Consider the following 24,751-nt stretch of genomic DNA (forward strand, 5'->3'; position numbering starts at 1 on the left):
ATTTGTAACCCAAACCGACCCGAACCTGATAGTACCCAAACCGAACCGAACCCATATATCAAAAAATACCCAATGAGTTCTATTTTTCTAAGCTCGTTTACCTAAATCCGAATGGGTAATAACCGAACCCAAACGGATTACCCGAATGCCCAGTCCTACAACTAATAATAGTCTTATTTTGGGTTTGCTCTATAATGCTTAGCAAATAAACAACTGGAGACTATCTCTCGTGACTTTTTTGGCACACCGGTTCACTCTCGAACGCTTGACAACCACGCGCTAATGTGACGCATGTAAGCTAGCTCTAGTTCCGCGTTGAGCTGTCACTCTCTTTGTCGGTCCTCTCATCTCTTTCTTCTTTTACTTCGCTTCCTCTCTCCTTCTCCCACTACTAATCTTCACTTAATTATTAAACTAATCACACTGTAATAATAATAAATCTCCCGACAAATCATCATCATCTCCTTATAAAGAAGACACAACATGTCCTAAATCTTACCCCCTTATTTTGTTCCCCTCTCTCTCAATCTCAATCTCAATCTCCGATTATGACAGACGACAGAGTTTACCCCGCATCAAAACCTCCCGGCATCGTCGGCGGTGGCGGCGGCGGCGCAACAACGAATCCAACTTTCTCGGCGAACAAAGCTCAGCTCTACAGCGCAAACCGTCCCGCTTACCGTCCACCAGCTGGTCGTCGCCGTAGTAGCCACAGCCGAGGATGTTGCTGCCGTTGCTGCTGCTGGACGATTTTCGTAATCATCCTCTTAGTCCTCCTCGTCGCCGCCGCATCAGCCGTCGTATACCTAATCTACCGTCCTCAACGTCCTAACTTCAGCGTCTCTTCACTCAAAATCTCATCTCTCAATTTCACCTCCGCCACTCACCTCACCACCGCCATTTCCCTCTCCGTCATCGCCAGAAACCCTAACAAAAACGTCGGGTTCCTATACGACGACACGGACATCACACTCTACAAATCAGCCACCGGAGGAGGTGATGATGATGATGTGGTCATCGGTAAAGGATCGATCCCTTCGTTTGTTCACGGGAAGAAGAACACGACTTTGCTTAGATCTACGATCGGAAGTCCTCCGGGAGATCTAGATGAGATATCGGCGGGTAAGCTTAAAGGAGATCTCAAGGCGAAGAAAGGAGTAGCGATTAAGATTGTGTTGAACACCAAAGTGAAGGTGAAGATGGGATCTCTGAAAACTCCTAAATCAGGGATTAGAGTTACTTGTGAAGGGATCAAATTGGTGGCTCCGACCGGGAAGAAGCCGACTACGGCTGTTACCTCCGCCGCTAAGTGTAAGGTTGATCCCAGATTCAAGATCTGGAAAATTACTTTCTAAACATAGAAAAACCACAAAAACAAAATTGGTATCACATTCTTAGTTTTCTTCATATTCCATTTTTTTTCTTTATTAAACCATTGTTTCAATTTTCGTTTTTTTTTTTTTTTTTTTAATTTGATTTCATATACAGTTCTTCGATTCCTGTAAGACTTTTTTTTTTTGGGTTTATGTAAATGAAGATATATATATTTGTGTTGGGTATGAGAATTTAAAATTTTAATCATTTGTTAATATATTAGTTTTCGAGTTTATTTAACAGTGATTAATCTATGGCGCGAAAAAGATAAGTGAGAATAAAACGCAACTATTAGTAGTAAGTTAATTAATAGGGTAATAATGCAAGTGAGGTGTGACTATCACTATTAGTACAACAACAAGTGCTTTGGTCAATTAAGCTGGCTACTTTTTAGTATTTGTTTTGTTGTTGTAGTATCAAATAATTAAGCTACCATGTGGTCCATGTGTGTATAAGAAGAATATACCCTTAAGAAGAAGAGCCTGTGTTTTATTATTATTTGCAGAACCATGAATTTAATTAAATATAATTATTAATGTGTATTATTATTAAGTCTCCGGGTCTGTTGGCAAATGACAAATAAAATTCTTTGGGGTCTTTTTGAATAATTTAATTGCAAGTTTCGGTGCGAAGTTACGTCCCCTTGACGTTAGAAGGTGTCGGTGAAATGAATCAATTTTAACAAGAAAAAGCAAAAGCTATACAATGATTTCAAAATCAGGTGTTATGTAAATTATCAACAACAAGTTTAAATAAAGAAGAAGAGATTAGGTGTTATGGTTATGGTGTCAAACGACGGCTAACTTGTGGTGGAATTTATTCGTTTCCGACATAATTATAAAAATCAAGTAGCAGGGATTTGGTTAGTTTAATTGGTTAATAATAATACTATTCTGATTACAATATAAATCAAATCGAATAGGCTAACTAGTGTACATACAAAATACAAATATATATTTTTCTACCAAAAGAAAAAATACAAATATATATTTTACGTTTATGAGTCAACCAACCAAGATTTTTATTTTCCAAAATGGTAGATTAATTGGTAAAACATTTCCCTCACAAAAAGGCATATTTAGTATTTTTTTTCTGTTTTTGTGGATTCTACTTTTCCAAGTTGGTTTGTTATCGAGTTTTTTCGAGGAGAAACAAAAGATATCTGTTATCCTTAATCTTTTATGCAATGTGTAAATTTTGAATTAAACACAAATTATTAGATGGTTACATAATTCTGAAAAGCCGAAATAATCAAATATATTTGTTTAAATTATTTGTAATTATATATTGGCGTGTTAATGGGGTCGATAAATGCTAATGTTACAGGACTAAAACAAAAAAAAAACATGTGACCACCACATGTTATTAGGTGTTCAAGTTGACTTTTTTAGTCACCACACAACCACAACGCCTTGGTTACAAAAAGTAAACCTCATGCTAATAATTTATTTTGTTATACGTAATTTAATTTAATGTTTACATAATTTAGTTTGTTACTAATATTTAACCTAGTGCTAATGTTTAAACAAGAGCGTCAAAGTTAAACATATTTTAAAATTTTGAAAGTACCTGTACATATGGTTCACTCTTCTCTTTGGCGATTTCGTCTTCAACAAATCCCTTGGCGTCTTCGTAATTCTTGTTTCCACACTTCTCCATGTCGTCCATACACACCAATTTCTTCTCCCGACGTCGTTTCAGTCTCCTCGTACTACTACTCCCTTACGATTAACAATGACCAATCCCTCTTCGATCACGTTCTTAGATTATGCTTGACGGCTCAGCAATGCAAGCAAGTTCATGCCCAAGTACTTGTATCCGATTTCATCTACCGTTCTGGTTCATTAGCTGCGAATTTCATATCGGTTTACTCTTGGTTAGGACTCCTCGTCGACGCCCGTAACGTCTTTGAGACTGTTTCGCTTGTTTTGTGCTCTGATTTGCGCCTGTGTTACTCGATCCTCAAAGCTAATGTGTCTCATGGGTTACACGAGACTGCTCTTGAGCTTTACGATGGAATGCGTGAGAGAGGTCTCGCAGGGGACGCTTATGTGTTACCCTTGATCCTTCGAGCTTGTAGATACTTGTGTCGTTTTGGTTTTTGTCAAGCTTTTCATAGTCATGTTATTCAGATTGGTTTGAAAGAGAATCTTCATGTGGTTAACGAGTTGCTTGTGTTGTATGCTAATAATGCTGGAAGCGTTGGAGATGCCTACAAACTGTTTGTTGAAATGCCTGTGAGAAACCGTATGTCATGGAATGTTATGATTAAAGGGTTTTCTCAAGAGTATGACTGTGAAAGTGCTGTTAAGATTTTTGAGTGGATGCAACGTGAAGAGTGTATACCAGATGAAGTGACTTGGACTTCAGTCTTATCATGTCATTCCCAATGTGGCAAGTTTGAAGATGTGATTAAGTATTTTCATGTTATGAGGATGAGTGGAAGTGTAGTTAGTGGCGAAGCACTTGCTGTTTTCTTCTCTGTATGTGCTGAGTTAGGAGCTTTAAGTACTGCTGAGAAAGTTCATGGGTTTGTTATAAAAGGTGGGTTTGAAGAGTATTTGCCCTCGAAGAACGCGTTGACACACGTGTACGGGAAGCAAGGGAGAGTTAAAGAGGCAGAACACTTGTTCCGGCAGATAAGAAACAAAGGTATAGAGAGCTGGAACTCTTTGATAACATCGTTTGTGGATGCTGGTAAACTCGACGAGGCTCTTTCATTGTTTACTGAGTTGGAGGAAATGAATGATGTTTGTCACGTCAAGGCTAACGTAGTTACCTGGACCTCTGTTATCAAGGGTTGTAACGTCCAAGGAAGAGGAGACGATTCACTTGAATATTTCCGGCGAATGCAGTTTTCCAAAGTATTGGCTAATTCAGTGACGATTTGTTGTATACTATCAATTTGTGCCGAGCTTCCAGCTATGAATCTTGGAAGAGAGATCCATGGGCATGTGATACGGACCTCAATGAGCGGTAACATTCTGGTTCAGAATGCATTGGTGAATATGTACACAAAATGTGGGTTACTAAATGAGGGGAGTCTAGTATTTGAAGCAATTTGGGATAAGGATTTGATCTCATGGAATTCGATAATCAAAGGTTATGGTATGCATGGGTTTGGTGAGAGAGCTCTAAGTATGTTCGATCGTATGATAAGATCTGGGTGTCATCCTGATGGGATCACTTTGGTAGCTGTTCTTTCAGCCTGTAGTCATGCAGGACTGGTTGAAAAGGGACGTGGAATTTTCTATTCGATGAGCAAGAAATTTGGATTAGAGCCCCAACAAGAGCACTATGCATGTATTGTTGATCTCCTTGGTCGTGTAGGATTTGTGAAAGAAGCAAGTGAGATTGTGCAAAACATGCCTATGGAGCCTAAGGTCTGTGTGTTGGGAGCTCTGTTAAATTCTTGCCGAATGCATAAATATATGGACACTGCGGAGGATATAGCATCACAAATTAGCGTTCTTGAACCGGAGAGGACAGGAAGCTATATGTTGCTTTCTAACATCTACTCTGCAGGTGGAAAATGGGAAGAATCTGCAAAGGTTAGGGCTTTAGCCAAGAAAAAAGATTTGAAGAAAGTTTCTGGAAGCAGTTGGATTGAATTGAAGAACAAAATCTACAAATTCTCATCAGGGTCAATAGTACAGAGCGAGTTTGCGAGCGTCTACCTGGTTCTTGAGGATTTGGTTAGTCATATGTTGAAAAAAGGCCCTACACATGATGGGAACAATTATGAGGATGATCAATTATGGACAGCATAAGAGATGAGTAATCCGCGCATAGACTGAGATGATGCACATCAAACAAAAACCAAACCTAGGTTTACCTATCAGGTAAGCCTTGCTTCAGACCATTTAAACTAGGATTGACCAGTTACCAAATCAATCTTCAGATGAGAAGAATGGTAGTCATGATAAACCCAAACTAGTTCTTCTGAAGCTTTATCTTGCTAAGTTTGGCAGTTCGCAATCTTCTTACCTTTACAATTATCATAATCATTGCAAGAATACTCCATAACAGTGTCTGCTGCATATCTTAATGTTACAGGTTCTAGTAATCATCGGCGTTATCTTTGATGGTAATAGGCAAAGAACAGCTCTTGCCTCTCCTGAGCTACAGACCAACCAATGTCAAGCTGCTGTAAGAAAGGAGAACCAAGAGTTGCAGCACGGAACGCTCAATCTGGCACTGATGGTCACACACAACCCTTTAAAACCCTTGAAGAGAAGAGAAGAATGGTGTGTATAGCGATATATTGTTTGAGATGATTACAATTGTTGAAGTTTAATACTAATCTAATAATCATATATCCAACGTTATGAAAGAATTTCTATAACAATAATAACGTTTTTCCCTAAATAACACCTCTGTCACAAAATTGAATTGACCTGTCTTCAAACAGGTCTCTCTAACAACAGTTGAATGTGAAGAATTGGTTTAAGTATCCCAATCTATTTCTTAACTTAACCAGTTAACCCGTTCCTTACTTTTGAAAGAGAGACAAAAACATCTTTTTACAAAAAGGAGAGCCTCTACATCAGCCGGAGGTTCTTACTTTTGATAAGGATGGTATCGAGCTGGCCCTGACCCATTAGTCCCATTTCCTCTGCCACTGCTTGAGCCGCTGTTTCCGTTCCCATGAGCTTTTCCACCTCCATAAGCATTAGCCGCTGCAACACCATAGCTACCACCCATATAACCGCCAGCTCCATAGAGAAGGTTGAACATTTGACCTCCATAACCATAACCATAGCCGTAGCCACCACCGTAACCATATAATCCAGCAGCGTTGACCATGGAGTTCCCTGCGTAGGCTCCATAACCGCCATAACCACCATAACCTGAATACATATTGTAATCTTCATTTCCTTTCCCACCATAACAATCTTCCTGATCATACTTGCCACTAGCACCATAGGACCGAAAGCTGTTATCTCTCCCGGTTCTCTTCGGTTCAGCCCTTCTTATCTCCACCTATTCATCCATTATCAGTACTTGAGATTGCTATATTGATTAGCATAAATTCTAAAAAAAAGGTAAAACGAGGTTTGCCTGTTTGTCACCGAGCTCGTGAACTTTTCCATCGGAGAAAAGTCTGTCCACAGAATCTTCGGTCTGAAAAGTTATAAAACCGAACCCTCTAGACCTTCCAGTGAGGTGGTCATACATGATCTGGTGCTCGATTATGTCACCATATACACAGAAATAATTCTTCAGTTCATCTACAAATATGAAAAGGCACATTATCAGCAACAGTAGCAGAAACAGAAACAGACACAGACAGAATAAAATAAACTTTTACCTTCTTCCAAAAGTGGTGGAAGTCCACCAACAAAGATTTTCCTAGTCTTTGATACAGCTTTGATATCAGTATCCCTGTCCCCTCTAGGAACTGTCCTTTTCAGTTCAACCTAACATGTAATAGGAATTAAACCAAAGCATCCAATTGCTAATAACTTACTGAGAAACAAAAGCGGAGCAGATGATGTACCAAATACAAACTCATTTACGATATATAATACCTTTCGGTCATCTAATACATGTTCTTCCTCCAAAACTTTCTCAGCAACAGCTGAATCAGCAAAAGTCACAAACCCAAATCCCCTTGGATTTCCAGTCATTCTATCTGTCATGATTACAGAATCGACAACTTCTCCAAACTTTCCAAAGTAATTCGCAAAAGTCTCTGAACAAAAGAAACAAATTGGAAGCAATAGAATCAATACGCATAAGAAAAACAACCAAGAACAAAGAGAGAATCACAGTGACTTCCATTGCCAATCACAGAGTAAGAAAAGGGTGAGTTTCAATGATCAAATTATATAAAAGAATCCTCACACCAGATACAAGATAAGGACATATAATTTGATGGAGCTCCAAAGAGCTCAAGTCAAGGCTAAGACAATGAAATGACTCAAACAAAAGCAAGAACTACCAGAAACATCATACGGTACCTTCAGTAGTTTCCCAAGAAACTCCACCTACGAATAGTTTCCTAACAAACATAAACAAAGACAAAAGGCACCATAAAAAACCTTTCCATCAATATCTTAATAACCAGCTCGATCGATTGAGAAGGAGATTAAAAACAAAAGTAAACCCAAACCAAAAACAAAAAAAAAAATCAAAAGTGTGAATCCTAAGAAACCACAAACCCAGGAGAAGACATGGACGAAGACGAATGGCGATGCTCAACGGAATGCTTCATCTGAACCCCACCAGTATCAACGGCTGCACCACCGTTACTCCGGTCATCAAAGGTCTCCACTTCATAATCCGACGGAGGTAGTTGTTCCTCGTGTACGAGACGGTGGTAAGAGTCATCATAACCACGATCTGAGTTGTAATCCATCGATCACTGCAGCTCAATCAAAACAAAAACCCTAAATTTCTCAGTCTGCTGATGATGAAGTAGCTCAAGCGAAACGAGTGAAACCCAAACTTATAAAAACTGAAACTTTGTATCTTTCACCAATTTCGACTACTTGATTCAAAGTGGCAGCATCAAACATTCAAAAAGTTCAGAACTTGGAAGAGAAAAACCCTAACCAAAAGATGGGTGAAGTTGAAACGGCAACAAACAACAAAGCTCAGGCGAGAATTTTTAACACTTGAGTTGAGTCAGCCAACTGAGAAAATTTTGAAACATAATAAAAAATTTTGATTTTTGATTCGGTGTTGTTGCCAACTTAATAATACTTATCATCGGAAATTCGGAATATATGAAACGACACCGTTTTACGAACGTGGGTCAAACAATTCTCTTGTCGCCTTATCAACAAACAAAAACATAAACATGAGGAGATCAAAGGTTGACTTGTGTTTGACAGTCATTGTAAAGATGAAAAGAAAAAATAACAAATGTTTTTAGCTAAGCTTCTCTAGATTTTACAGCTTTTAGTGCTTCAATAACCGCAGAGAAGTCCTCATCGCTCAATCCATAGGATTTAGCAACCTTGTAAAGCTCGTTTGCAGCAGCTGCAATTGGAGTAGATTGAGAAACGGACTCCGCTAGTCCAAGTGCGAGTCTCATATCCTATACGCGCATGTAAATTCATTTACGGTCTCTCATCAAACTCTGACAGTTTTTGTGAGGATCTTACTAAACAAGGAAATAACACAGTTACACAAACCTTCTGCTGGTGCTTTAATGGAAAAGCTGTCGGGTACACTGACTTGATCATTGAAGGACCCTTTAGCGAGTACATTGGCGCATTGATAGCTCCCTGTGAGACAACCTGCAGAGGGTTTTTTCCCAGGGTTTACAGCGGATGTTTTGGGAAGAAAGTTTCAGCTAAATAGTTGTGTTTAAATTACCTCGACCAGTACATTTGGATCGAGTCCAACTTTCTCGCTTAGAAGTATTCCCTCCGCGAAAGATGCCATCATACTGCATGAGAGTATGAGAAGAGGGATCAGGAGAAGAATCTGGGATTTGCCAAGAAATGAAGCCATATATGGTCATTCAAATGATACCTTCCCATGATCATGTTGACGACAAGTTTCATTGCTGCTCCATTACCAACTTCACCCAGATAGAATCTTGACTGGATCATATAATGCAAACTAGTAATGAAAATGGTTTATATTTACAAAAGAAAAAGGATCTGAAAGCAAAAACACTGGCAATAAGACATACCTTTCCCATGATGTCGAAGAAAGGAGAAGCTTTTTCGTATAGCAGCTTGTCACCTGATATATGTTAAGTGGCAGATATTTTTAAATTTTCTTTTCATTTAACCATGTTACAAGACACAGACAAGTCAACCGTGAAGCAAAAATAATCTGATACGTATAAGTGATGATAGATTGTCATACACACCAGTGAGGAGTAAGTAAAGCTATTACTAACCTGCAGTGAGGAATATCAACTGGCCATCTTCCGCAGGCTTTTTGGAACCGGAAACTGGTGCCTGTGAATACCAATAGAGATGACTGAATTCACGTGATCTCTGGTACAACATTGTTTGGTGATTACAAACATCGATTATTAAAGAGTCCTTACCTCCAAAAACAATGCGCCGGTATCTTTTATTTGCTTGCTGATTAGCATCGATGAGGCAGCATCAACGGTTGAGACATCAACATACCTGCATTAGCAGGCAAGTCCCATTTTTACAATTAACCAAATTACTATATTGATTCGAAGAATAAAAAGAAGAAGAACAACTGCAAACTCTGCGGTAGTTACATAAGAAAATACAGATATTTTGAAACAATTCAAGACAACCACATTAAATCGAACATAAAATCTCATGAAGGAGTAAGTACCCTTTTCCTGAACTAATTCCAAATACGGCTCCATTCTTTCCACAGGCAACATCAATCTGACGGAAAAGCAAAAAAAAGAAAAAACAGATTCTAGTTTAAATATGGAGTGAGAAAACAAGAAGAGAAGCAAACAAAAGTGAGACATACGCACTGCACTTTCAGGATCAGCAAGCATTGCAAATGTGAGATCACAAGTTGCAGTCACTTCTTCAGGAGTAGACTTGTACCTACGAAACAGGAGAAACTTTCTTAATCAGAGGTTTTGCCTTTACAGTTTACATTAGCAAAGTAGCATTGAAAGTCTTACTTTGCTCCTAATCCAACGAGTGGATCACATTTGCTCTTAGTTCGATTCCATACCGTCACATCACACCTAACAAGCAATCCCAAGGAGTTAAAAACGCATCGTCATTCATCGATACATCAAAAAGAGGTAAAAGTAGCGAAATTGATGTGAATTATACTGTCAACACATAAGACCCCGAAGTCAAAAAACTGTTTTTTACCCAGCTGTAATGAGGTTTTGAGCCATTGGAGAACCCATGATTCCCATACCAAGAAACCCAATGCTGACAGTTCCAAGTTCATCTGGGTGTCATACAAACAAACCACAATTCATCAGATAAAAGACTAACCCAAAAAGGGGCATAATGGAGATTCTAGTACTCGATCATCTTTCTGGAAAGTTGTGGTTTTTGTATAATCTAAAAAGAGAAGGAGCACCAGTTTGTTTACCTTTGGTAGATTGGAGGGAAGAGTAAACCCTATAAGAAAGAGAAAACAGAGGTTTTGAGAGGAAAGGGGAAATGGGTTTTGGTCTGAATCGAAGAGGGATACGAGAGCAGAAGATGGAGCACAAAGCCATGGTGGCTCTTGAAGATGAAGATGAAGATGAAGATGAAGATGAAGATGATGCTAAAAAATATAAAGATAATGAAACCAAAGGCATTGGCCATTGCGCAATTGCATTTGTCCACTGTGGCCGAAATTCTCACAATTCGAGGCGGAGAAATTGACAGTTTTTATTTTTTATTATGGACTTTTAAATGCACTCACCAATCCATGACTTCGGTTTAAAGCTAATTTCCAGAGCAAAAAGAATTCTACCGGTCCGTTAAGATGCTTTTAACCTTGAAATGATTTTGCAAGTGCAAATGATAATATAACCAGATAAACTCCTTTTACCCCCGATTTGTAGATCATGCTTGTATATATCAATAGTATTGTCTACAAAAAAGCGTATCTTCAGTCTAGCTCCAGAGATGCTTTGGACTTAGTTCAATGTAGATAAACCGAATTAATTTGATTCAAACCGAACCCCAAAAATCGATTTGAAAACCCGGTAATGTGTCCCAGGACTAGTAGGCCTATGGAGGAAACTGGTTTTGTCTCTCTATAGTCTGTCTATATACACCACCAAAAAAAAGAGAGAACATAAAGGATTCAGTTTTCCTGCTGAGCTCACGGCAGTTTCAATCCCACCAAATCATGTTCTGCAAGTTCGCAATTTTCCATTTTTATGCCTGAAAACCAACACAAATTGTGGAGAAGATTTTAGCAATTATGTTGAAACAAAAACCACAAAGTTTTGAGATTTAAGAAATCAATCCTGATTATGAGTTTACTCGCCTATGGAGCAAGTAATTTGGAGTTAAGCTTGAGGAGAGAGAGAGAGAGAGGTGCTGACCAAAAGGAGTCTTTCTTCTCTTGTTCCAATAGCTCTTCGAAGGAAATGTCTGAAAATTCATCATCTGGATTGTCTAACTCTCTACTTGATTTTTCTTTCAGTTCCATCGAAGCGCTTATTTCAAGAACCTACAGTATCAGAAAGACTGAGTATTCATGGCTATAACTATTGTTGAGCAAAAGATAAACCCAAAAACTAAAGAAAAGTCCTAACTATGCTAACAGAGTCCAATACAGGAGATTACACAGATAAGACTATACTGGTTTATCAGACAGCAACAAGAATCAGCAAGATTGATCCAGAATCAGAAACAATATCGGACAGACACATAAGACACAATCTACAAAAACAAGTGACTGAGTTTGGTTTAACCTTTTTGTATGCAGGTGAAAGTTTTAGCTGTTGTTGGAACCAATTATATACAAGTGCATCTTCTTCTACTCTTTTTTGTTCCAGCTCCAGCTTATTGATCTGATGACCACAAACATTACAATTTACTTCAAAACCAACAGACCGAGAAAAAAACCAGACGGTTATTGATGAAGCTAACCATTCACCTGTTGACGAAGTCGGTCAAAGGATGATCTATCAGCCTTGAAGAGAAGGGCTTTTGTTATTGCAAACTTGCGCTTGATTACTTCTGACCTACCATACAGAGAAGCAGGCTTAAATCAGCGTCACCAAAGAGGAAACATGTATGTCACAACACTAACAATAAACATGAATCAATAAACAAAGAATAGAGCAGGAAGCAGCCAATTGTCTTCAAAATGTAGGAAGAACTAAGAAAATGGATCAGAGATGACAATATGATAGTGTTAACTTACTTGTGCTGTAGTTCATTTTTGGCTTCTATCAAACAATTAGCAAAGTCCCCAACCTGCAGGTAGCAAATCCAAAGGCTAGATTGAAGCAAATCATTCTGAAACATAAGGAAGCAAGCTGATATTAAAGAGTACTAAAATGCCCCAACTCAAAAGTCCTTTTTGTTTATCAACTAAGTTAGTATAGGATATAGAACAAACACCACAGAGGATTTAAGATGCTGAATAAAGTCTATAGCTTTACACAAATCACAGAGGTTTTATGATGCTGATTAAAGCCTATAGCTTTACACAAATCACAGAGGTTTTAAGATGCTGATTAAAGCCTAGAGCTTTACACAAATCACAGACAGAGGCTTAGCAGGCATTAACGCATTTGACTTCAATTTGTAAGTCTCGAACTCACGAGTTGTAGTTCTCAGTTGGCATTTCATAACCTAAAGACAAAGAAGCAGACCTGAGCAAGAGTCAATCCTTTGGCACTATTGCATTTAACAAGCTGATCGTACTGCTGCTTAATCTTCCTCTGCGTAGCACTGCTCGTCGAGGTAAAAGGATACAAACAAACAAACTGCTCCGGTTTGTTATCCGGAATCGAAATCGAGCCAGACATCGGATTCAACACAACCCCATCTCCTTCACCAACGCCGCCGGATTCATCTACTAGTTTCTTCTTCTTACCTCGCTTCCTCTTCTTCTTCTTCTTATTTGCAAGATCTTCCTCCCAATCCGATTCATCCTTCTTATCGGAATCGGAGAGCAGTAACTCGTAGAGACGCGTCGAGTCATCATCATCATCATCTTCACGGGCTAAGTCTGAAATATCGGAGAGAGAAGACTCTGGTTCGAGTTTAGTTACGGATTCGGATATGAGTTTCTGAGCAGGTCTGCGGCGAGAAGATTTGTGGAGAAAGAAGATAGCGGAGACGAATGAGAGGAGGAGGGAGAGAGTTAGTAGAGATAAGATGAGAAAGGAATACATGAGAGAGGGTTTATTCAGTAAGATGCTGTAGTTTTGATTTGTGTGAAATGCGGAGCCGCCATTAACGTGCTTCGTACATCACAGAGGTCAGAGGGCACATAGAGAGAGATAGAGAGGAAAAAAAAAAAGAGAGATAAAAATCGAAAATGCTTCTAAATATCTTTTGTTCTTTCATTTTTTTTATTTTTATTTTACATTAATTAATTTAAGAGATATTAGGAATATAAATCTATGAGATTATACTTGAAGTTAAAACGGTTTAAGAATAGATGACTCTTTTTCTATTTATGGTAAGATACTAATAATATATCCTTACTAAAAACCACTCTTAAGTCTTATATATAAAAATGATGCATTTCTAAAAATAATTAGTAAATTTGAATAACAAGTTTTATCTCAAATGTCAAACTATGTTACTGTATCCACGACAGAACCAAAAACCATATGTTTGATGAGTGATTTTCGGTTGATATTGTTAGAGGAAGCCACCTAAGTTGTCTTGTCCAATCTCTGCTTCATTATCGTTGCCTTCTCTTGCACTAACTCCTTAGTTTGAGAATCCATCTTCCTCCTTAAGTTTTCATCGATCGTAAGGCCTAACCAACAAAATACACACACACATTAGTAGTATGTATGTACAAACTGAGTTTCCATTTAGTATTTGTTTTACCTTGTACAATGGTCCACGTTCCATCCCTCGTACAAGATACAGGGAATGAGAAGAAGATTCCGCTTGGAATGCTGTAAGATCCATCAGAACAGACACCCATACAAACGAAGGAATCCTAACAAATAAAAATCAAACAAAGTACTCTCATACAACATAAGTATTATCAACCATCATACTGCAACCAACGACGACGAAAATGCTTCTAAATATCTTTTGGTCTTTCATTTCTTTTTTTGTTCATTTTGCATTAATTTAAGAGATACTAGGAATATAAATCTATGAGATTATAGTTGTAGTTAAAATGGTTTAAGAATAGATGACTCTTTTTCTATTTATGGTAAGATACTAATAATATATCCTTACTAAAAACCACTCTTAAGTCTTAACTATTAAGAACAATACTTGCATTCATCCCTAGGGGTGAACCTTTTCATTCACCCCCTTATAAAATAAGGAAATAAAATCTGTATACATTATTATAAAATTAAAAACTTAAACCGCTCTTTAATAAACTCAAACCGACATATAATTTTGTTCTACTTGTAAAATCTAAATCTTAACCACCTCATTTGTAAACCCAAACCGACATATAATTTCATTCTACTGCAACCAACGACGACGAAAATGCTTCTAAATATCTTTTGGTCTTTCATTTCTTTTTTTGTTCATTTTGCATTAATTTAAGAGATACTAGGAATATAAATCTATGAGATTATAGTTGTAGTTAAAATGGTTTAAGAATAGATGACTCTTTTTCTATTTATGGTAAGATACTAATAATATATCCTTACTAAAAACCACTCTTAAGTCTTAACTATTAAGAACAATACTTGCATTCATCCCTAGGGGTGAACCTTTTCATTCACCCCCTTATAAAATAAGGAAATAAAATCTGTATACATTATTATAAAATTAAAAACTTAAACCGCTCTTTAATAAACTCAAACCGACATATAATTTTGTTCTACTTGTAAAATCTAAATCTTAACCACCTCATTTGTAAACCCAAACCGACATATAATTTCATTCTACTGCAACCAACGACGACGAAAATGCTTCTAAATATCTTTTGGTCTTTCATTTCTTTTTTTGTTCATTTTGCATTAATTTAAGAGATACTAGGAATATAAATCTATGAGATTATAGTTGTAGTTAAAATGGTTTAAGAATAGATGACTCTTTTTCTATTTATGGTAAGATACTAATAATATATCCTTACTAAAAACCACTCTTAAGTCTTAACTATTAAGAACAATACTTGCATTCATCCCTAGGGGTGAACCTTTTCATTCACCCCCTTATAAAATAAGGAAATAAAATCTGTATACATTATTATAAAATTAAAAACTTAAACCGCTCTTTAATAAACTCAAACCGACATATAATTTTGTTCTACTTGTAAAATCTAAATCTTAACCACCTCATTTGTAAACCCAAACCGACATATAATTTCATTCTACTTGTAAAATCTAAACCCAAACCATCTCATTTGTGAACCCAAACCGACATATAATTTCATTCCAATTATAAAATCTAAATCCTAACCACCTCATTTGTAAACCCAAACCAACATATAATTTCGTTTTAATTGTAAAATCTAAACTCTAACTAGTTCATTTGTAAACCCAAACCAACATATAATTTTGTTCTAATTTTAAAAATCTAAACCAAGCCAATATATAACTTTCCTTAATTAAAAGCATACAAAATTTGTTTCCTTAATTTGTTTTGCTTTTTAATTTAATTTTGATTTATTTTTTAAATAAAATATTAGATGGAAGATTCTGATTGGTTGAGAGAAGAGAGGGTGAACCTAAGTATTTTTCAACTATTAATTACTTTCAGTTACATCTGGTCTTTACTTCTAAACCATTTTAACTGGTGTGAGTAGTTTTTCCTTATGTTTTTGGCCTTGTTAGACTATTAATAATGTAATTTAGTGTAGTTTTAATACAAAATCCTCTTTGAAAAATTATTGATGTAATTTAGTGTAGTATTAAATACAAAATCCTCTTTGAACTTTTTTTCTATAGTTTTGTATAGCAAATTAGCAATGTTACAAAATAGAAACACATGTTAATACATTTTGAATATGTTTAAGACTCCATCTGCTTCAAATCTTGAATATCAGTTATGTATCTGCAAAATTAGCATCTAAGTCGTTGTAGTATAGTGGTAAGTATTCCCGCCTGTCACCCGGGTGACCCGGGTTCGATCCCCGGCAACGGCGATTATTTTTGCATAATATATGTAATTTTATATCATCATGAAAAAAATTAATAATGGCTTCGCCCGGGTTCGAACCGGAGACCTTCAGTGTGTTAGACTGACGTGATAACCAACTACACCACGAAACCCTATTGGTAATTTGATCAATATATATATTATAAAACCAAAAGGGGTCTGTACAATTGATCTCAGGATATATCATATTCTCCAACACCGCCGTGACTACTCTCGTTCCGCGGCGAAGAAGAACTCCACCTCGTCTTCCAGGTAAACAATTTCTCCGGGTACTCATGATCCCATAAACAAATTAGGGATTTTCGATTTCCCTGTTTTATAGTTGGATAGGGTAACAGCCACGACGCATCTTCCATGCCGGTGTCAGCATCTCCTCCGTGGCAGATTTATAGGCCAAAAGAAAGTTTTTGATTTTTGTATATTCTTTCTCTTTATTGATAGATTAGGATGGAAGATAAGGGAAAGGGTGTGGTGGGAGGAGATGAGGGAAACTTGGTTTCTGAGTTTGAAGAAGGTCCAAGCAATATGGAATGTGAAGAGGAAGTACTAGGTGGTGATTGTAGTAATGATAACTATGATGATGAAGACGTGAACAGTGATGAAGAAGGTCTGGTAGATGATGATGATGATGGGGATGATTCAGAAGAAGGAGATGAATTTGAAGCTGCAAGTGGAATTCCTAGCACGTTTGAACGACTTGAGTACGAAGCTCTGGCTGAGAAGAGACGCAAAGCACTTGCTGATTCTCAACGGTTAGTTTCTTCTCTCTATCCTTGATTTGAGCGTGTTGAATTTGACTATGTGAAAAAAATCAATGATTCTGAGACTGTGCAATTTAGTGGAAGCAATTTTTTAATCTCAATCTGCCTTGCTTACTTAACCTTGTTGCGTGAGGATCCCTCAGACTCAAAAAGTACTCATTGGTAAACTCGAGAGCGAATATTATAATTGCGAACGTTCTTCGAATATCCCTTTTAGATGGATTTGTTGGTCAAGCACTTCCCTTGAGCTGATTATTTGTTTGTAAATGGTGACAGTGGTGCTACTAACATCTCGAATAGCACCTCGGGCGTGGAGGGATTCATGGAATATTTATCTTCCGGTCGCCGACGAAAATCAAGGAAGGTGTGTATTCCTAGGATAGCTAATATTTATATTTCACACGTTAACTTGTCTTACATCGTCTTTTAATATAGAAACATGAATTTCCATTCGTGCTACACTCCAACAAAATTACAGTTGGCAGTACTGCATATCCTGCCACTTCTTTTTAAATCCTACTTTCTTTACTTATGCAGCATAAAAAAAAGGGTAGAAAACATGGGTCAAGGAAAGGAGTTGCACCTGACATTTTACTGAGGTTTAGGGAGGCACTTTTTCTTCATGCCCATGGCCGTGACAGTGAGGTAATCTAGGTGAAGTGTATATGCTCTGTTGGTATCATACTTATAGAGAGAAAACCGAGGCTAAGGAACATACTTCATAACTTCTGATAAAAATAAACTGTTCCTTCTCTACCACAATATGGTTTGACTTTTACTTATTCGAACCACTGCTTTTTCCTAAATAGTAGGTGTGCACGTATATCTATCTTTTATTTATAGGGACTGATCCAGATTTATGTGGATTTACTTTCTTCCAGGCTTTACCTATTTTATTAGAAGTTATTAAGCAAGCACCAACCTTCGATCAAGCATATTATCAACTTTCACGTGTTTCTGAGCAACTTGGTAGGACTGAATCATCTTCTACGGAAGCATTAAAGATTGCTGCAAATATCAAAGGGCCCAAATCACCTTTTTGGAAGTTGCTTTATGAGAGGTTCAGGTAAGTTCTCTCTGTTCAATCCAGTCTTCATTTGCATTATCTTGTACAGCAGAAACGCCAAACGCATATTCTTTTTCTGTTACTACTATATGCTTGTCAATAATGGCTATCTAGATGTCACTATAATTTTTTGACAGTAGGACCTAAGTAAAGATTGTAGGGCTTGCAAATGATTAAGTAAATATTGTCAGACTCGTTAGTCACTGGTATGAATTCTTAGGGAAGATGAGTAGAAGGAAGAGAAGGATACAGAAAGAAAGTGACGGGGGGTGGTTGGGGAAGGGAACCTGTTTAGTTTTCTGTTTAGAATCTTTTTGATTTTGGCAAGCTAAGTAGAAAAAATGATTGATTTCAGGGAACAAGAGGACATGTCGGCAGCAAGGAGTTATGCGTCCAAAGCAATACAAGCTGATCCCGAAGATATCCCTTTAAAATATGAATATGCAGACCTCTGCCTAAAAGCTGGAAAATATAGAGAAGCTGCTGAAACCTATGAGCAAATATTTCGTCGGTGTCCTGAGAGAGTTGAAGCACTCAAGTGGGGGATAGAGGTATAAGCTGAATGACGTATAATTTCTTCTCATTTTTAATCCCTGTGATGTGGTTTCTGTAGCCAGAAAACAAAAACAAAAAGTAACTGGTTGGACCAATTTTATGAACTTATTGTCATATTTGGTATTTTCAGTATTTCCTTAAATCCGGTGAGGGTGAACGAGCAGCGAGCATCTTAGAGGATCATATCAAATCCCATTCATCTGAAGTGGGGCAAGATATCTTGGATTTACTGGCTTCTGTTTTCATGCAAATTAATGCGCATGATAGAGCTCTTAAGTATATTCACGATGTGCGCCAGATTTACAAAGTAGGAAAAGAAGTATCTTCCAGCTTGAAAATAAGACAAGCCATCTGTCATGTTCACCTTGAAGATATGGAGCAGGCAGAGGTTTGTATATCTATATTATAAAACTGCTTATTGTTTATATCAGTGATTGGTTTATTAGCCATCTCATTTTCCCCGAATTTTGGGTTGCCTGGAACCTATATTCTCTGCTTTTAATGACCCGGAGTTGCAATCCTTGTTTTGTTTGTCACTAAGGCATAATAATCTTTTCAATGTGTGATTTTTACCTGCCTATAAAAATTCCTTTGTTGCTATCAGATGTTGTGTTTCTATTCTTGTGAATGATATTGCTTCCCTGATCTGCAGATCGTGTTAAGCATTCTACCACAGGAGGCTGTATCTGAACATCCAGACCTCATTACCAATTTGGCTGATGAACTAACAAACATTGGGAATTTTCACTCTGCTCTCAAATACTATTTAGAAGCAATCAGCAAACCTGTGAATGTAAGGAATCTGCTCCATTGTTTCCTCTCTTTCAACTTTTGCTTCACCCTTTGGATAACTAGTTTTGTGGTTTTCCTTGTAGAATGGCTATTTGTTTGTGAAAATTGCTCGTTGTTATATGTCATTGGCGGAACGAGAACAGGCCATTGTTTTCTACTATAAAGGTACTTGTAAGAGGTTGATTTAGTTGTTGTGTATATGTGTCTTTTAAATTGAAAGAGCTCGTTGATACTTATGTTCTACCTTTAGCCCTCTCTTTTCAAGTGTAAAAGGATTAAACAATTTCACTATTTTCTGTCCATAGTTAATTGCATGGGATGTTATGAGGTCTCAAAACTCAATCCTTTATGATTTCGTATCTCTTGCAAATTTAAAATGGTATTGTCTATAGTCTTTTCGATTTCTCATGTGTTTCTTTTTGATTTGTTGCCAACTGAAATATTCCTCAGCTTTGAATGAACTCAGTGATACGGTTGATGTTCGCATAACTCTGGCTTCACTCCTCCGGGAAGATGGCAAACGAGATGAAGCTGTATTAGTGCTTTCTCCTCCGGAAAAACCAGGTCAGTGGAGAAAATTGTAGTCTCTTTTCTGCCTGCATTGTCTAAGCGAGTGCATATATTACCTAAGATTTGGTCCTCATGGTACATTACTTCATTAAACAACACTTTGACAGTTTTGATGCGAAATTTTGTGAATGAATAATGATTGTGTTACTTGGTGTCGAATTTTTCATCGGCTTTATGTTTCCAAATGTTAGTTATGTTATTTGCATCCACTTGTGCTCCTGTGTTGGGCCATCTGTTATAAAGATTGCTAACTATGGTTCTTTCTCTAAGTGTAGATCCTGATACTGCTAAACTGAAGGCATGGTGGAAAAACAAAAAGATCAGGATGAATCTTTGTCAGATCTATCATTCAGAGGAAATGCTTGAGGACTTCGCCAATACAGCACTGCAGTTGGTTCTTAAGTGGGTTTGGCGGCGGACGGTAATATCCCTATATCGAAGTGTTTTGGAATGCGTTCTCCTATAATAAAAATGCAAACGAAATTGTGAACATAAATAACTACTGCTTCTTGAAGAAAAGCTACTTGGATCCACCTGAACATCTAGCATTTTGTTAGGGTTTTATCATTTAACATAGCAGAATGTCGTTTCTTAAAAATTATTTTGTATGCTGGACTTACTCAGTATTTGCATTCGGCCTGATCTGAAACTTAGGTCAAGGGGAAAAGAAAACGTTTGGTTCTTTCAGAACATCAAAGAAACAAAAAACGCCGACGTCCTAGAGATGCTCAATCTTCCCAGTAAGTATAACATATATCCACCACAATCTTTAAGCTCGTCATTCCTGTCTGCACATTATTATTAACTTTTCTTCCGGAACATGTTGAGCAAGGTTGAGAGGCGGACCAAAAAAGTGGCGCAAAATCAGGGCCACGTTAAATGAAACAAAAAGAATTAGAGAACGAGCTGCTATTAAAGCTCATAACGAAGATATCTGCAGTGAATCTGAGGTAACTATAAATGTGTACACAATTTCACCTTCCCCTGTTGCCTGATAAAAGCTTGTACCAGAAGACGTTTGTGTTTCACCTACCCAAATTTGGTTCCATATTGTGGGTGACAGCCTAGACTGTGTTTTTGTTGGTCTGGATACCATTATCGCTGGTTCTGACCTCTTTGTTTGAAACATAAAAAATGCTTTTCCCTTTTTATATTGACTGGGCTTATCCTGACTTTTGTACTCAGGAAGAAGCTATCAAGGATGAAGAGTATCACCGTCTTTTCGTGGATGTAATTAACTGTTCTCTTTTACCATTATCTAGTATATTGAATATCGTTGCTTTTACATACTTTTTTTTCTTGCATTATTTTTTTCATGACTCCTAAAGTTACCTGTCTTGTAGTTGTGCAAAGCATTGGCATCCCTGCAAAGATATTGGGAAGCTCTGGAGATAGTTAATCTTGCTCGGAGATTGGATGCTAAAATGCTGCCTGTTGAGATAAAAAAGGAACTTCAGTCACTTGGAGCTAGTACCTAACGCAACCTTGATAAATCATGTCTTTTTGATCTTACAGCTGGGTTTATTACTTGCGTTTAACTCCCTCCCCTTCTTCTTATAATATTTACAGAAATATCATGTGATACAATGGATCCAAAGCAGTGGTTTGACTGTGTAAGATCTGTCATCCAGCAACATCCGTATCGTTTGAATGCCTGGAACTGCTATTACAGAGTCATTTCAAGGTAGAGAACGGCATTTCACTTGGAGAGTATTGTAAGCATGTTTTGTTTACGACTTTACAGAATTAATATCATATTATTGTGCGCAGATTAGGGAAAAGAGCATCAACAGAAGCTAAGTTCATGCATCATCTAAGGAGTAAGTACAGAGATTGCGTACCGCCCATTCTAATTGCTGGTCATCACTTCACTGTGACAAGCCGACATCAAGATGCTGCAAGAGAATACCTTGAAGCATATAAACTAATGCCTGATAGTCCTTTAATTAACCTCTGTGTGGGTACGTATGTATTCATATTGTTCTCTTTCACTTTGTCAAATTTCCGAAATTAGTTAAATTGAAGGTTCACCTTCGTTGATACTTTTCAGGAGCTGCGTTAATCAACTTAGCCCTTGGTTTTCGACTCAAAAACCGACATCAGTGTCTAGCTCAAGGCTTTGCATTTCTGTACAACAATATCAGAATCTGCAGTAACAGTCAGGAGGCGTTGTATAACGTTGCTCGAGCCTATCAGCACGTAGGACTAGTTACTCTTGCAGCTTCATACTATGAGAAGGTTTTAGCGATTTACGAGAAAGAATACCCGATGCCTAAACTTCCTAACGAGGATCCGAATGTTGCGGAAGAGCGGAAGCCTGTGAATTGTGACCTACGCAAAGAAGCTGCACACAATCTGCATTTGATCTATAAGCACAGTGGAGCGTTTGATCTCGCGAGGCAAGTCTTAAAGGATCACTGCACTTTCTGAGTCTCGTTATCATTGTCTTTTTTTTTCCAAACGAAGATAAAACACTACGAAACAAACCGAAATTCTCTATGTTCCAACTGATTTAAAGAGTACAAAGTTTGTTTTCATGCATTACTTCACAAAACTTGATCTGGATATTGCACTTCGACGATCTTGGAACCATTAGCAGAGTTTCTTTAGGAAATGTTCCTTTTACTATAGTCTCTCCTCTTTTTCGTCAATACTCGATTATCTTCTATACTTTCATAGGCCATGACGATCCTTCTTCTCGTTTACATCTATCATCATGCAAGGGACCCTGAACCAAAAGGGACAATTAGATATCTAAGTTTTCCAGTATACTTCCGGGTTTCCGTTATACCTTTATGATGAGAATCGGTAGATTTGGAGATTTTTTTTTTGTAAGTATTGTCAGTTGTAACAAAGGAAACTGGTTACTGAATAAACATTCTCAGGAACTATAGCATCAAATCGCGTTGCTAGTTTCAGCTCCTCCATTTTCTTGCAAGTGAACATCTCAAGAGGCACGAAAATCGCATCTTCATCACCGATTACGTCTAATTCAGATTAATATAAATTAAAATTTTTTTTTTTTTGAGAGTTGAAACAAACATATCACCTTTTATGGATATCAAAAGCCTTTCCTATTTCAAACTTCCATGAATATTGTCTTTTGTTTCATTCTTTGAAATCAACTTTTTGATTTGTCCATCCACAGTTAATCAAGAAAAAGTTTCGGATCAGACCGATTTAGAGCCAACGAGGAAAAACCACAAGGAAATATATTGTAATCATAACAAATGAATAATCAGACTATTGATTGATCTTGCGTTTTTGATCTTATGTGTCCATATGTTACAAATTTAGCTAAAAGCCCGCAGAATAGAGCTAAACAAAACGAAAAACAAACAAAAGAAAACAAAAAATAAAATAGCTAAGCGAGCAGAGCGGAAGAGCAGGTCAGCTGATACTTCGTACTTGTTAGGCTCCTTGCTCTTCACAGATTGAAAAGACTTGGAGAGGTCAGGAGACATATGCCTACGTCGTTGTGGCTCTGGCCTCTCGGAAACAATAACTTGCTCCTTCTTTTGCACAGATTTAGAAGACTTGGAGAGGTCAAGAGACGTATCTCGGCGTTGTTGTGGTTTTGGCCTCTCGGGAACAATGTTTTGGCCTAGTTGTAAAGGGGTTGACTTCAGTTGCATTGCATCAGTAGCACTAATATCCTCTACATAGTCTTCTACAAAGGCGTATCTCTAATCACAATCATCTCCAACACCTTGCATTTCAACAGTTTGGAGAGTGTTCCTTTCCGGATTGAAGTAGAAAACATAAAAAGGATTAGACGCAGAACTCGTCGACAAAACGATTTCACCAGAAGTAGTCACCCCAACAACGGATAGATCCCCTTTGACATTAACAACTTCACTCTGATCAGCCGACAAAGAGTAGACATAGCTGGGACCATTCCCGCTTCTCTAGAAGCTTCATACTCAACTTAACGGGAAATCCACCATCATCAGCATAATCCAAACAAAGCACACATAATTTCCCCTTGTAGTTTATCATTCCTTTAAAACGGCAATTCGGGTCAAGGAGCTTGAATTTCTCCGATCTAACATGGAAGGAAACTATCACATAAGACCATCCATCAGTAGCTAGAGCTGAGTAATACAAAATCCCATCGATGCAAACCCTATCCCATACAGGCTCATGTGTAAAAGGACATTGGATCTTCCTCCACCTCAACTCCCCAGTTCCCAGTGTCAAGATATAGTGATCTGCATCCTTAGAAGCTATGTATTCACGAGTAGTCATGAACAGTACCTTGAATTCCTTGCCAATCGGATCAAACCCTAAATAGCTATACGAATATCTATGCGAAACACCACCTCTAAGTTGAGGTAAGATCACATACTGTCCTGTGAGAGGGTTACATATCACATGCTTAACATCTTTATCTTCCCTTGGGATACACATAGCATGAAAATAGATCAATCCAGAGGTATAGCTACAATTGTATTTGCTTATGCCTTGAGAGAACTTGATATGAAAATCAAAATCCGCGGCGGATGATGATACTACAAGAGAAGACGACGACTTCTCAGATGGATTCTGCGGCGGCTGAGGAGTTGAGTAAAAGCTCCACTCACCAGCTTGTAGTTGTACTACCCCAATTAAGAGTCGTCGTCGTCGAGGAGCTTTGGACCTCCTGGTAAGAAACAAGTCGGTGAAGTCATCACGGTGGAACCCAGACCTCATTAGAGCCGAGGACTTCCATAGCTTCGACACGCAACGACACCTAGCTATTGATTTTGCTGGCAATTTCGACAGTATCTTGATGAGGAGATCATCTGGAATGGAATCAAAAGGTTTTCCACCATCCATGATCCGGACCGGACGGAGATCGATTTTTCGAGAGAGAAAGCAAATCGCACTAACGTAAGTAAGACCCAATAAGCATGGGCTTTTAACCATCCAATTTTTTATTTACTTTTTTTTTTTTTTTAATTTCT

The 24,751-nt window shown here is 37.7% G+C and overlaps 6 protein-coding genes, 2 non-coding genes and 1 pseudogene across 27 annotated transcripts; 4 read left to right on the forward strand and 5 right to left on the reverse strand.

Moving 5' to 3' along the window:
* The first annotated feature begins 199 nt into the window (after window positions 1-199).
* Window positions 200-1,581, forward strand: LOC104740460 (NDR1/HIN1-like protein 13). The gene has a single exon (XM_010461062.3). It carries the CDS (start codon window positions 549-551, stop codon window positions 1,353-1,355), a length of 807 nt encoding a protein of 268 aa, XP_010459364.1. The 5' UTR covers window positions 200-548; the 3' UTR covers window positions 1,356-1,581.
* A 1,303-nt stretch (window positions 1,582-2,884) lies between these two features.
* LOC104740461 (putative pentatricopeptide repeat-containing protein At1g17630) lies at window positions 2,885-5,742 on the forward strand. Its single transcript, XM_010461063.3, has 2 exons — window positions 2,885-5,216; window positions 5,431-5,742. The coding sequence occupies exon 1, from the start codon at window positions 2,952-2,954 to the stop codon at window positions 5,142-5,144; it is 2,193 nt and encodes a 730-aa protein (XP_010459365.2). The 5' UTR covers window positions 2,885-2,951; the 3' UTR covers window positions 5,145-5,216; window positions 5,431-5,742.
* On the reverse strand, window positions 5,700-8,057 carry LOC104740462 (heterogeneous nuclear ribonucleoprotein 1-like). 4 transcript variants are annotated; one of them, XM_010461065.3, is made up of 7 exons: window positions 7,933-8,057; window positions 7,539-7,741; window positions 7,338-7,378; window positions 6,906-7,069; window positions 6,686-6,794; window positions 6,436-6,605; window positions 5,700-6,357 (listed from the first exon to the last, which is right to left on the reverse strand). In XM_010461065.3, the coding sequence occupies exons 2-7, from the start codon at window positions 7,733-7,735 to the stop codon at window positions 5,935-5,937; spliced, it is 1,104 nt and encodes a 367-aa protein (XP_010459367.1). In that variant the 5' UTR covers window positions 7,736-7,741; window positions 7,933-8,057; the 3' UTR covers window positions 5,700-5,934. The 4 variants fall into 4 exon arrangements, with proteins under 4 accessions (XP_010459367.1, XP_010459369.1, XP_087339361.1 ...); XM_010461067.3 differs by having other exon boundaries at window positions 7,856-8,012; XM_087483235.1 differs by having other exon boundaries at window positions 7,869-7,998.
* Window positions 8,058-8,119: 62 nt separating this feature from the next.
* LOC104740463 (glyoxylate/succinic semialdehyde reductase 2, chloroplastic) lies at window positions 8,120-10,702 on the reverse strand. Of its 3 annotated transcripts, XM_010461069.3 has the most exons (12): window positions 10,390-10,702; window positions 10,161-10,242; window positions 9,962-10,027; window positions 9,806-9,881; window positions 9,655-9,710; window positions 9,389-9,473; window positions 9,236-9,296; window positions 9,023-9,075; window positions 8,860-8,930; window positions 8,701-8,773; window positions 8,517-8,621; window positions 8,120-8,419 (listed from the first exon to the last, which is right to left on the reverse strand). In XM_010461069.3, the coding sequence occupies exons 1-12, from the start codon at window positions 10,601-10,603 to the stop codon at window positions 8,255-8,257; spliced, it is 1,107 nt and encodes a 368-aa protein (XP_010459371.1). In that variant the 5' UTR covers window positions 10,604-10,702; the 3' UTR covers window positions 8,120-8,254. The 3 variants fall into 3 exon arrangements, 2 of the variants coding, with proteins under 2 accessions (XP_010459371.1, XP_087339362.1); XR_015579425.1 differs by lacking the exon at window positions 9,023-9,075 and having other exon boundaries at window positions 8,860-8,949; window positions 9,206-9,296; window positions 10,390-10,644; XM_087483236.1 differs by lacking the exons at window positions 9,962-10,027; window positions 10,161-10,242; window positions 10,390-10,702 and having other exon boundaries at window positions 9,802-9,881.
* A 143-nt stretch (window positions 10,703-10,845) lies between these two features.
* Window positions 10,846-13,320, reverse strand: LOC104740464 (uncharacterized). 8 transcript variants are annotated; one of them, XR_015579429.1, is made up of 6 exons: window positions 12,623-13,301; window positions 12,169-12,221; window positions 11,892-11,986; window positions 11,714-11,812; window positions 11,284-11,469; window positions 10,846-11,177 (listed from the first exon to the last, which is right to left on the reverse strand). XR_015579429.1 is itself a non-coding variant. In XM_087483239.1 (6 exons), exons 1-6 carry the CDS (start codon window positions 13,145-13,147, stop codon window positions 11,141-11,143), a joined length of 930 nt encoding a protein of 309 aa, XP_087339365.1. In that variant the 5' UTR covers window positions 13,148-13,320; the 3' UTR covers window positions 10,846-11,140. The 8 variants fall into 8 exon arrangements, 4 of the variants coding, with proteins under 4 accessions (XP_087339365.1, XP_019091809.1, XP_087339364.1 ...); XR_015579428.1 differs by having other exon boundaries at window positions 11,342-11,469; window positions 12,623-13,281; XR_015579426.1 differs by having other exon boundaries at window positions 11,342-11,469; window positions 12,169-12,263; window positions 12,623-13,281.
* A 2,655-nt stretch (window positions 13,321-15,975) lies between these two features.
* Window positions 15,976-16,047, forward strand: TRNAD-GUC (transfer RNA aspartic acid (anticodon GUC)). The gene has a single exon. It is a non-coding gene; the product is annotated as a tRNA-Asp (tRNA).
* Window positions 16,048-16,100: 53 nt separating this feature from the next.
* On the reverse strand, window positions 16,101-16,174 carry TRNAV-AAC (transfer RNA valine (anticodon AAC)). Its single transcript has one exon. It is a non-coding gene; the product is annotated as a tRNA-Val (tRNA).
* A 46-nt stretch (window positions 16,175-16,220) lies between these two features.
* On the forward strand, window positions 16,221-22,359 carry LOC104740465 (uncharacterized). 8 transcript variants are annotated; one of them, XR_015579430.1, is made up of 19 exons: window positions 16,221-16,313; window positions 16,503-16,813; window positions 17,099-17,186; window positions 17,360-17,467; window positions 17,704-17,888; window positions 18,244-18,439; window positions 18,574-18,831; window positions 19,096-19,236; window positions 19,319-19,400; window positions 19,541-19,614; window positions 19,686-19,799; window positions 20,081-20,226; window positions 20,460-20,545; window positions 20,638-20,755; window positions 20,991-21,035; window positions 21,149-21,275; window positions 21,375-21,489; window positions 21,576-21,766; window positions 21,856-22,359. XR_015579430.1 is itself a non-coding variant. In XM_087483240.1 (18 exons), the coding sequence occupies exons 2-18, from the start codon at window positions 16,509-16,511 to the stop codon at window positions 22,233-22,235; spliced, it is 2,685 nt and encodes an 894-aa protein (XP_087339366.1). In that variant the 5' UTR covers window positions 16,221-16,313; window positions 16,503-16,508; the 3' UTR covers window positions 22,236-22,359. The 8 variants fall into 8 exon arrangements, 2 of the variants coding, with proteins under 2 accessions (XP_087339366.1, XP_087339367.1); XR_015579431.1 differs by having other exon boundaries at window positions 19,702-19,799; XR_015579432.1 differs by having other exon boundaries at window positions 16,237-16,313; window positions 16,508-16,813.
* Window positions 22,360-23,036: 677 nt separating this feature from the next.
* Window positions 23,037-24,691, reverse strand: LOC104740466 (putative F-box protein At1g30930 pseudogene; annotated as a pseudogene).
* Window positions 24,692-24,751: the final 60 nt, after the last annotated feature.

This window comes from Camelina sativa, chromosome 14, assembly GCF_030686135.1.
Source record: "Camelina sativa cultivar CO46 ecotype springtype chromosome 14, ASM3068613v1".
Taxonomy (NCBI): Eukaryota; Viridiplantae; Streptophyta; class Magnoliopsida; order Brassicales; family Brassicaceae; genus Camelina; species Camelina sativa.

Bases quoted from the DNA above. Each gene is read 5' to 3' on its own strand.
- LOC104740463 (XM_010461069.3), bottom strand. From the start codon at position 10,603: ATGCCTTTGGTTTCATTATCTTTATATTTTTTAGCATCATCTTCATCT. The intron at 9,711-9,805 runs GTGCGTATGTCT...CTTTTCCGTCAG, and splicing joins TTGCTGATCCTGAAAGTGCA to ATTGATGTTGCCTGTGGAAA. The intron at 9,076-9,235 runs GTTAGTAATAGC...AACATATATCAG, and splicing joins GTTGATATTCCTCACTGCAG to GTGACAAGCTGCTATACGAA.
- LOC104740462 (XM_010461065.3), bottom strand. From the start codon at position 7,735: ATGGATTACAACTCAGATCGTGGTTATGATGACTCTTACCACCGTCTC. The intron at 6,795-6,905 runs GTATTATATATC...ATTACATGTTAG, and splicing joins ATGTATTAGATGACCGAAAG to GTTGAACTGAAAAGGACAGT. The intron at 6,606-6,685 runs GTAAAAGTTTAT...TCATATTTGTAG, and splicing joins TCCACCACTTTTGGAAGAAG to ATGAACTGAAGAATTATTTC.
- LOC104740460 (XM_010461062.3), top strand. From the start codon at position 549: ATGACAGACGACAGAGTTTACCCCGCATCAAAACCTCCCGGCATCGTC.
- LOC104740465 (XM_087483240.1), top strand. From the start codon at position 16,509: ATGGAAGATAAGGGAAAGGGTGTGGTGGGAGGAGATGAGGGAAACTTG. The intron at 16,814-17,098 runs GTTAGTTTCTTC...AAATGGTGACAG, and splicing joins GCACTTGCTGATTCTCAACG to TGGTGCTACTAACATCTCGA. The intron at 17,889-18,243 runs GTAAGTTCTCTC...GATTGATTTCAG, and splicing joins TTGCTTTATGAGAGGTTCAG to GGAACAAGAGGACATGTCGG.
- LOC104740461 (XM_010461063.3), top strand. From the start codon at position 2,952: ATGGTTCACTCTTCTCTTTGGCGATTTCGTCTTCAACAAATCCCTTGG.
- LOC104740464 (XM_087483237.1), bottom strand. From the start codon at position 13,147: ATGTATTCCTTTCTCATCTTATCTCTACTAACTCTCTCCCTCCTCCTC. The intron at 12,264-12,622 runs GTCTGCTTCTTT...CTTATGTTTCAG, and splicing joins AAGGATTGACTCTTGCTCAG to AATGATTTGCTTCAATCTAG. The intron at 11,987-12,168 runs GTAAGTTAACAC...TCTGTATGGTAG, and splicing joins AAAAATGAACTACAGCACAA to GTCAGAAGTAATCAAGCGCA.